Source organism: Pistacia vera, unplaced genomic scaffold (assembly GCF_008641045.1).
Source record: "Pistacia vera cultivar Batoury unplaced genomic scaffold, PisVer_v2 Contig1620, whole genome shotgun sequence".
In the NCBI taxonomy this organism is placed as follows: domain Eukaryota; kingdom Viridiplantae; phylum Streptophyta; class Magnoliopsida; order Sapindales; family Anacardiaceae; genus Pistacia; species Pistacia vera.
This window is the reverse complement of record NW_022195706.1, coordinates 1-9,595: the sequence shown is the minus strand read 5'-3', so window position 1 is coordinate 9,595 and position 9,595 is coordinate 1. Positions and strand designations below refer to the sequence as shown.

Here is a 9,595-nt window from a genome sequence, read left to right as displayed (position 1 = left end):
TCACAAAAAAAAAAAAAAAAAATTAAATTAAATTATATTAAGATTGAATATAGTTTATTAATTTTATGAAAATGTTAAATGTTTTTCTTAATTCTCTATAATATTTAATTAAAATTTGTATATTATATTAAACATTAAAATACAATTAAGATTTTTGAATTTAGAATCATATCTTCGTTTGAAAATAACATTATTTTATTTTAATTTAATGGTTTACAAATTTTAAAGACTTAGATGTAAGAATTATGATGTTGATTGCTGATGTATCTCTAATTATATTAATAATTTCTCATTATTTGATTTTGACTTATGCCCCCTTACCAGATTGTTCTTAAATTTTAATAAGGTATTAATCATATTATTATATTAAGTTTTTTTTACTATGTTATACGGTTTATCACCAAAAAAAAACTATACAAAATCAATATAAAAAGAAGTTTGAAATAATCCACTGTTCAGGGAAAATTCCCCGTGGAGATTAATACTCTCAATCCCTGAACTCCGGGGAGGGGTGCGACGGGTGATCCCCCAAAGGGTTGGGGACGGGGTCGAGGAAACCATCCTCGCGTCCATCTCTAATTTGCCTAATAGTTTTAGAATTACCTGTTACCTCCTTTGTAACCGTTTTCTAGATTAAAGATAGTAAAAAGATTGAATTATATTTGATAACAAAACAAAATATAAAAAAATTTCATCGGAAATATCTACATCAACATATGATAAAAAAAAATTTATAGAAAAAATAATAGATTCAAACTAAGATTAATCTATTTAAAATCCTAGATTGGTCTTGAAAGTCTTTTGAAAGTTAAAACCCATCTATTCTATAAGCATTTTTGACCTTTTTTAAGGTTTTGTTTAATTATCAATAATTGAAGACACTTTAGAGGAGATTTAACTATTCTTATAAGGAAGATTAACCATAATTTTCAATTTATTGGAGTTGATTATATTGCAGTAAAAGTTATGGGATCTAATTAAAATTTCCCCTAATTAATATCACTCAAGTCTCGTCTCGTCACTCACACCTCTGTCCTCACTATCAAAAAGCGCGCGAAACTCAGCGGCCTAAACCCTAGCGAGTATGCCGGAGCTACCGGAGGTGGAGGCGGCCAGACGGGCCATAGAAGAGAACTGTGTGGGCAAGAAGATAGTGAAGTTGATTATCGCTGACGATCCCAAAGTGATCGACGGAGTCTCTGCGTCGGAGTTCGAGGCCTCTCTTTTGGGCAAGACCATCGTATCTGCTCATAGAAAGGGCAAGAACATGTGGCTTCGTCTCGATTCTCCGCCTTTTCCTTCTTTCCAGTTCGGTACAGTTCAGTACAACCCTAAAAAATAGAAAAAACAAAAAAATCACCTTTTTGATGTCCTGTTTGGATGGGTTGTTTACGCTTTTAGTTATATTATGGTGTTTTTATTATCTCAAAAGCGCATTTGTGTTGCTTTGTAATGTATGGAGAAAGGGACAACATTTTGACACTAAAAATGCGTTTGTGATACTGCAATTTGGAGAAGCATTTTGTATGTTTTTTTTTCAAAAGGCACTTGCTTTTTGAGTCAAGGAAATACATTGACAGTACTTTTCAGAGAACTTGGTTGCTGCTTTTATGGAAAGTTTAGTTAAGAGTTTTAACAGGAAAGTTTTTGGCACTAAAAATGCATTTATGTGTTCTTTTTTTCGAAGAAGCAATTCTTGTGTTTTTCTTAAAGAACTTTTGCGTCAAGGAAAAAAATACTTAAGAGAAACCTGGTTTGCGCTTTTACGTAAGGCTTGTTCAAGTGTTTTAACATGAAAGCTTTTGTCACTAAAAATGCATTTTGAAGATGCACTTCATATGTTTTTCTTAGAAGCACTTTTTGGGTCTAGGAAACACTTGGGAGTGCTTTTAAAGGGAAACTTGGTTGGTCCTTTTACAAAGAGCTTGTTTGGTGTTTTTCCATCAAAGCTTTCAGTAAATGCGGCTGTGTGTGTTTTTATTTATTTATTTATTATTTTTATAATACATTTTCAAAAAGAACCCTTAGGATTTGATCTTTAGATATCGGATATGATATGAAACGATAGTAGATGAGTTTCCATGCTGATGCGGTTTAATGCATTTCAGGGATGGCAGGAGCTGTTTACATTAAGGGGGTTGCTGTTACAAAATATAAGAGGTGAGGTGTGGTCATATATATAGTTGTGTTGTATTGACTGATGCAATGAAATGTAAAGTTAGATCAATAAGTCATTTAATGAAGATTTGTTTGCTTTGTGGAAATGAAAGGCATTAATGCGACCTTTAATATGTTGTTTTTATGCTGCATTAGAAGGAAAGTGCAATGGGAATGTGTGCAAAATGCCATTTTTTGAATTCAAAATTTATACGAGAGCAATTTCTGATTATTATTCTTTTAGTGAATTATCTCAGATAACTTAACCAGTTTGGCTTTGATGCTTTGTTCATTTTACTAATTGTTCTGTATAGAACAATTTGCAGTCACTAATTTTAATGATTCAAATCTTGCTTACAGGTCTGCTGTAAAGGACACTGATGAATGGCCTTCAAAATATTCAAAATTCTTTGTTGAAGTAAGAATCGCTGCTCACAATTTTTTATATCATTTTGCTTTTACTCTGGACCTAACCATTGCATGCAATGCCCTATTTTAGCTTCTACTCTTGTAATGGATGCCCACAATACTCGGTGTTAATCTTATTAATAACCTTTGCTGCTTGACCTAGGTCCTGTGCTCCTATTTAACTGATTTATTTCCCTAAAAGGCTGTGCCCAATATCTCAAATTAGGACCACAAAAATCCCTGTTCAAATTGTAATTTGATGTCCTGCTGTGTTGTGATTGTGTGGGAGGAAGTTATGTTTATAGCTTTTTTCTTGACCTATGTATTTGATTAATTTAGTATGAGTTGCTTATTAATGTTATCTATCACTACTAAATCTTGATGGCCCAGTCAGTTTGTTTCAACTTTAGTGGCAACTAAGCAGGTTGCACATTGTCGAATGCTGAGATTATTCTCTGTTCATTTTCTCTTTAACACGGAGTCTCGGCTTTTTAATTATGTATTCTGATGTTAAAAGTCATTTTCTAATAGACATGAGTTTGAGCGTCTTCATAGTTTCTAATTCAAGGGTCTTCCTTTGATAAATATAAACAGGGAGCATACACTGTCCAATATTGTTTTAGAATTCTGATTTTGAATAAGTATCCAGGACTCAACTGGTCTTGATAAAAATAGTTCCGTGGTGCAGTCTATTACGTTTGTTGTTTCCTTGGCAAGAAATGCCAAACAGTGGTTGGAATTTCTAGGTGCCATGCCTTTATATGTCCTCTAAAAGCATTCCTTTATGTAACCTGCAGATTATTTGTTATCCATGTGGTATGTCTCTTGATATCAGTTTCTTTAGGTGTGCCATTGAAACAATGTATTCATAATAATTGAGGAAGTATGCATGTATTATCATAAAAAATATCTTATCTACCATTGTACTCATGAAAAAAGTAATTTCTCCATGTGCAGCTAGATGATGGTTTGGAGATGTCTTTCACTGACAAGAGGAGATTTGCTAAAGTTCGCCTACTCAAAGATGTAATATAACATCATTAGCTAGTCTATATATAAATGATGCCAATTTACTTTGGTGGCATTATGCTAATTTTTTTGTAATTGTTTTGTTGGTATAGCCGGCTTCTGTAGCCCCCATATCTGATCTTGGTCCTGATGCACTATTGGAGCCTCTGACAGTTGATGAATTTACCAAATCGTTAAGCAAAAAGAAAATTGCGATTAAGGCTCTATTACTTGATCAGGTTAAAACATTTATGCGTATTCCTCTTCCTATTTCCTAATATTGTTTACATGATGTTTGATATTCTAAACAATTTTAAGAGAAGGTATAAGTGATAGAACCTTTCTGGCCTGGTTATTTGGGACAGATTAGCTTCAGCCACACATCATAATTCTCTTTCTCTCTCTCTCTCTCTCTTAAAAGTACAGGACTGGTTCTTTTAATGTAATCTTCCACTATGTGATTAATGACTTTTGGTGACTGTTTATTTAAAATCATTAAAAGTACGGTTCTTTTAAACTTTCTTTGATACTCACAGCTCTCTTTTCCGTATCGTTATTGACCCTTATGATTTAATCACTTTTGCAGAGTTTTATTTCAGGAATTGGCAATTGGGTTGCAGATGAAGTTTTATACCAAGTTAGTGAACACCTTTTTGTCCAATTTCTTTTATGTATTTTTGCTAAGTATTTGGGTCATATCATTTGCTTAAGTAAAGAAACTTCAACATATTGTGTAGAGAAGGATGAAAACTGTTGGCTGAGGGAGGGAGAAAGTACATGATGGCCTATGAACTTATTTGGTATAAGGAGAGAATGTTTATAAGAATTTATGTAGCTCAACTCAGACTGAATTGCATGCTTTGTATTGTTCCAGCTTGATATTGGAAGCCAATATTGCTACTTTATTTATGTAATATTTTGGTATATGTAAGAACCATTCTGTTGTTGCTGGAAAATGATTTTTATATATATACTAGTCTCATCATCTTGTGAGCTAAATGAACTAACTTAAGCCTGAGTCAAATAATGTTGTTTGATGTTTCTAATTCTATTTCATGCAGGCCAGAATTCATCCGCTGCAAATATCTGCCGGCTTGTCCAAAGAAAGTTGTGCAACTTTGCTCAAGTGCATCAAAGAGGTAAGAGCAAGTGCTTAAATTTTGTGTTTTAATTGCAGTTATAGAAGTTTGTTGTACAAAATTTGTGCTCTTCATGGAGAATATAGAGAAAACCAATATTTGTAGGTTGTTCAAAATGCGGTTGAAGTTGATGCTGACTGCAGCCGCTTTCCTCTTAAATGGTTGTTTCATTTTCGATGGGGCAAAAAGCCTGGAAAAGTTAGTGGTAAGATACCTATGACTTGACTAATCTCTATGACAATGCAATTTATTTTACAGGTAATTGAAAAAGCAATTGAGGTTGGGGCAGACAGTAGTCAGTTTCCTAATAATTGGATTTTTCATTCCCGTGAAAAGAAGCCTGGCAAGGCTTTTGTTGATGGTTTGGTTTCTGTCCCTTGTGATCTCTCCTATATTATCACATTTAGTTCCCTCTTTTCATATAAACAATAGCTTTTGTTTGTGTCTGTGTAGCATTCTGTGCATGTGGTGGTGGCCATTATTATTATTATTTTTTTTTCCTGGAGTTCTTGCAAATTATTTTTAGTGTTGGCATCGACTTACTGGCTTGACTCATGATTCTCTAAATAATGGGCCCCTTAATTCATTTCATTTAAGAAAACTTTATCCTTTCTGTTTTTATCAGGAACTTTAGTTTCCTTGGTTAAAACATTGACTGTCTTTTGTGTAATGGCAGGTAAGAAAATTGATTTTATTACTGTCGGTGGTAGGGTAAGTAACTCTAATAACAGGGCTGTTTATGTTATTTTACTGTTCTATCGAACTAGTTGATGTGATGGGTCTGCATTCCTGGTTGCAGACAACAGCTTATGTACCAGAGTTGCAAAAGCTAAATGGAGTCCAATCTGCGAAAGCGGTTGTTAAACAAAAGAAGCAAACTTCTAAGAGAAAAGGCAGTGAGGATGATGGCGGAGACAATGGTGTTGATGCACCAGAAAGTGCTGTGGAGGAGGTTACTGAAAATGTAAAATCAAAGAGAGGGCGGAAACCTGGGGGTCAAGGTGCAAAGCCTTCAAAGAAAAGAAAATCTAAAGAAAGTGATGATGATGACAGCGAACATCATGCTGGTGATGACGATGACGATGCTGATGAATTGCAAGCTGGTGATGACGATGACGATGCTGATGAATTGCAAGAAACAAAATCAGGGAAGGCTGATGAATTGCAAGAAACAAAATCAGGGAAGGCGACAAAGAATAAACAAGCTAAGGCTGTGAAGACATCGAAGGAAAAATTTACCAGTCAAAAAAGTAAGAATCAAAAGAAGAAAGCAAAGTAGGTTGCTGCTGAGGTTACCAGTCCATGTTCCGGAAGACTGAAACTGTGGTCGTATTTTGTAAATTATCGTAAATGGTGCATCCTTTTTGTCCTGACTCCATGTCAGTTCTGATTCATTGGCAATCTTTCCTGGACTTGCCAGTGAGTTCTGTGAAGTGTGAAGACTAACCAGAACTGGAATGACTCTGAATTTTGGATAAACCGCATTGTCTTAAATTCAATCTTTATGGAATTATCTTAATGCAAACAGTGTGTAGTTATTTTGCATTATTCATGATTTGGGGTTAGATTCAGTCATCAAATAGTTCAAAATAAACGGAATGCAGTGGATTTCTGAGTTGCTGTCACACTTCGGAATCGTAAAATTATTGACAGCTCAATATTGTATTTACAATAATCAACTTCAAACTTCAAAGTTAAACCCCCTAAAGGAATGACAAAAAAAAAACCTTCTTTATGAATTTTCCTATGTGGGGTTGACATCAATGTTGAATTAATTGTGTTTATTTGTGATTGCATATGTTCATAACCTTAGAGCATTGCAACTTGGCTTGTCCATTCAATTGAATCAATTCCAGATATCAAAATTTAGATAATAAATTTCGTAATCCAAAGAGATTCATAAATTTGTTGACTTCTCATTTTTCACTGTAACTTATGCATAGAGCTTTATACAAACAGAGAAACATTGATATCAGAATCCTTGCACAAATAAAAGCTATGCAATATTCACATTCAAGTGAGATGAATCTTGAAGGTATGGTGGTTCGGTGCTTGAGTTTAAAAGAATAGTCTCAAAGCATCGACAACTTTCTCAGGCCTGTTAATATTGTTCAATGATCAAAATGTTAACAATTAGAAAGGAGAAAGAAGTAGAAAATACAAATAAATGAGAGTGAATTACCAGTCTTCTTGGGGCATATGCCCAGCTCCTTCTATCAACTTGAGCTTCACGACACCAGGGTTTCCTTTTTGGAACTCTTCTGCCACAGATTGGGGCAAATACTTGTCTGATATTCCCCACGCAACTAGCACTGGTTTGTCCCAGCTGTAGTCCAAAAGTAATCAAGTTCATAATGCTCAACAAAGTCAAATATAAAGTTCATAGGCCAGAGAATAATTGAAGCAATAAGTTAAAGCCTACAAAACACAATGGATTTTTGGAATAAGAATCATGTTATGGGGCAACACATGTAAATACATGCATTTCTGGTTTTATATTCAAGCGTTTGATCTCAATCACTCGGGAATTCCTGGCAAGCCCTTACGTTAGGAAAACTCCAAGATGACTACCATCCTAATAGTGGATTCAACATGAGTAATTATGATGAATATTTGAAGATGTTTTGCATCAGGAAACAAAAATGTCGTCGCTCAAATTATATTAAGCTTATAGATCATACATGAATAAGAAATGTTAAGCTACTTTTCAACACAGCTCATGCAGAATACAGAGCGGGTTGCAAAAACTAGCACCATTTTACACTGGACTAATTTAGCCACTAGAAGCCATGTCTTGAAGCTTCATATACATTGTCGAACTTTCTTATTCTTTCATTATTGTTGTTTATCTTTCATAATACTAACTTAAAGGTAAACTCTAGCATAGAACCAAGTACTGATTCATTAGACAAAATACTCTTTTCTAGTTCAAGAGATTTTTGATCCAATACCATATGTTACACTTGGTTTAATCCCAACAAATTATCAAATTTGGCCACTATAGAAATTCGATATGCTTGTTGTTAGCGTTACTAATTTTGTGTTTGTTTCATCCAAGGCTAAAACGAACCAAAGTAATTGCAAATACCACACCAATACAGTTTTCCTTCGGCGGTCTGGAAGCAACTAAAACTAAAATCCAGCCAACAATTTCTTGATTTTATTTTTTTATTTTTTTTCGAATCTCATAAGGCTCAACTTCTCTTATCATGAAAGTATTGATTTTCAACTTAAAACTGAAGGAGCATGTCCAAAGTAGTTGTAACCTAGAACAGAATTATAAAAAAGAAGATCCAGAAAAATTGTACCTTCCTGAAGCAAAGCCAGATGCTATTTGACTTAAGGTATCTGTGAAATTAATTTTTCTTGTGGCTTCAAGCAGAGCTGAAACACCAAAACCGAAAGAACATGAAAGTTAGCTGGTACCATATTTTTACTACACAAATCAATCCAAGGAACATTTATCAATAACATAAACTCGGCAGGAAATCTAAAAGCTGAATTTAGTCACAAACCAAATCCAGGTCCACTGCTTGATAGATATGGCAATCGATAAACGTCGGCCTTTTCCAGCTTCAAGACATAGCTGTGGATGAATATATTAGTTTTGTAAGAGAAATACCTACGAAATAATAAGTGAACCAAAAATAAAGCTTATTAGCAACTACGATGTTCAGTTATTTCTCTAGAAGCAAACTTACAATTTAAGTGTGCTTCCTATATAACAAAGCTGACCAAAAACTTTTATCTACTGCTCACTGAAGTTGCTCGTGAATGCATCATTCAACTTCAACATAAAGTGATATCATGGTGCAAAATTTTGAATTCAATAAAATAGTTAAGGTTTATCTACTCAATTCTATAAGGGCTGTTCTTAGGTTATAATCACAGATGATATGAACCATTCTTGCATAAGCATTTTTCAGTTCTGTGAATCTAAAAGCTTTACATTAGTAACTCAGACAAGTTATTGGAAAACCATCATAATTAAATGTCTCCCTCAGCACTGTGTATTTTTTATTCTGATATCAACTTTGCAAAAAATTATAGAGAAGAGTTATGTGAAGCATCGAGTTACTCTTTATCCATAAGTAGAAACACTTTGGATACATACGGGCTACCTGCTTCAATAAAGCGCTCTGCCGTGATAGCGTTCTGACAAGTAAATTCGCCATAGAGAGGGATTCTGGTAAAAGACAGAAAAGAAAAATCAAATAAACAATCTTAACTTTATCAAGCACAAGTAATGGGATTCCATTTTCTGCAAACAAAAGGACTTTAATTTTGAGTTGAAAGATCACACTTGTTTCCCACCACAAAATCTTTAATGGGAACGATATGTGGGTTTTGAAAGAGTAATGCATTTCTAACCCATTGGCAGTAGAAACATATAAAACAGTTGCTATAAAAACCGTTCAAACAAGTTTTTTATGCACATAAAAAGAGGAAATGAGGCAAGAATCTAGTGCTACATTCTGAAATGGTGTGTTCTGAAATCCTAATATATGCCATTTATCGTGATATATGGTTAGAAGGGAACCTCAGCTTTGTAAATAGTCCAGGAGTAGGAGATGAAACTGTCAGGGGACTATTTAGGATTACGAGCTTAGATATCTTGCTCTGATTTTTCAAGGCCCAAGTTAATCCATATGAACCTACAAGAAACCCCTTCAAGAGAATTTGGAAGAACAAGTTAGATATCCGGGTTTGGGGCAAAAATCGATCTAGTTATATTGTTGATTGAACATTGACATAAGTCTTTAGAGCTATTTACATATATGGCTCACGTAACAATTCATCATAGTCACTAAATTTGTTCAAACCTGAACGACTAGAAAGAAAGGAGATTTGACCTCCAGCCCATCAAGTAATTTATCCAATTC

At 34.2% G+C, this 9,595-nt stretch overlaps 2 protein-coding genes across 3 annotated transcripts; one reads left to right on the top strand and one right to left on the bottom strand.

Annotated features, from left to right (window-relative positions):
* Positions 1–1,009: 1,009 nt before the first annotated feature.
* LOC116125323 (formamidopyrimidine-DNA glycosylase-like) lies at positions 1,010–6,237 on the top strand. Of its 2 annotated transcripts, none has more exons than XM_031411063.1 (10): positions 1,010–1,313; positions 2,109–2,160; positions 2,518–2,575; positions 3,523–3,591; positions 3,687–3,812; positions 4,160–4,210; positions 4,635–4,712; positions 4,971–5,073; positions 5,389–5,423; positions 5,512–6,237. In XM_031411063.1, the coding sequence occupies exons 1-10, from the start codon at positions 1,085–1,087 to the stop codon at positions 5,989–5,991; spliced, it is 1,281 nt and encodes a 426-aa protein (XP_031266923.1). In that variant the 5' UTR covers positions 1,010–1,084; the 3' UTR covers positions 5,992–6,237. The 2 variants fall into 2 exon arrangements, with proteins under 2 accessions (XP_031266923.1, XP_031266924.1); XM_031411064.1 differs by lacking the exon at positions 4,971–5,073 and adding an exon at positions 4,818–4,917.
* A 369-nt stretch (positions 6,238–6,606) lies between these two features.
* LOC116125322 lies at positions 6,607–9,592 on the bottom strand (the record flags this gene model as incomplete). The annotated part of the gene is made up of 7 exons (XM_031411062.1): positions 6,607–6,810; positions 6,895–7,038; positions 8,021–8,096; positions 8,228–8,298; positions 8,827–8,898; positions 9,253–9,380; positions 9,536–9,592. Coding segments are annotated over 7 exons (588 nt in total), but the record flags the coding sequence as incomplete, so codon positions are not given.
* Between the last annotated feature and the right edge of the window lie 3 nt (positions 9,593–9,595).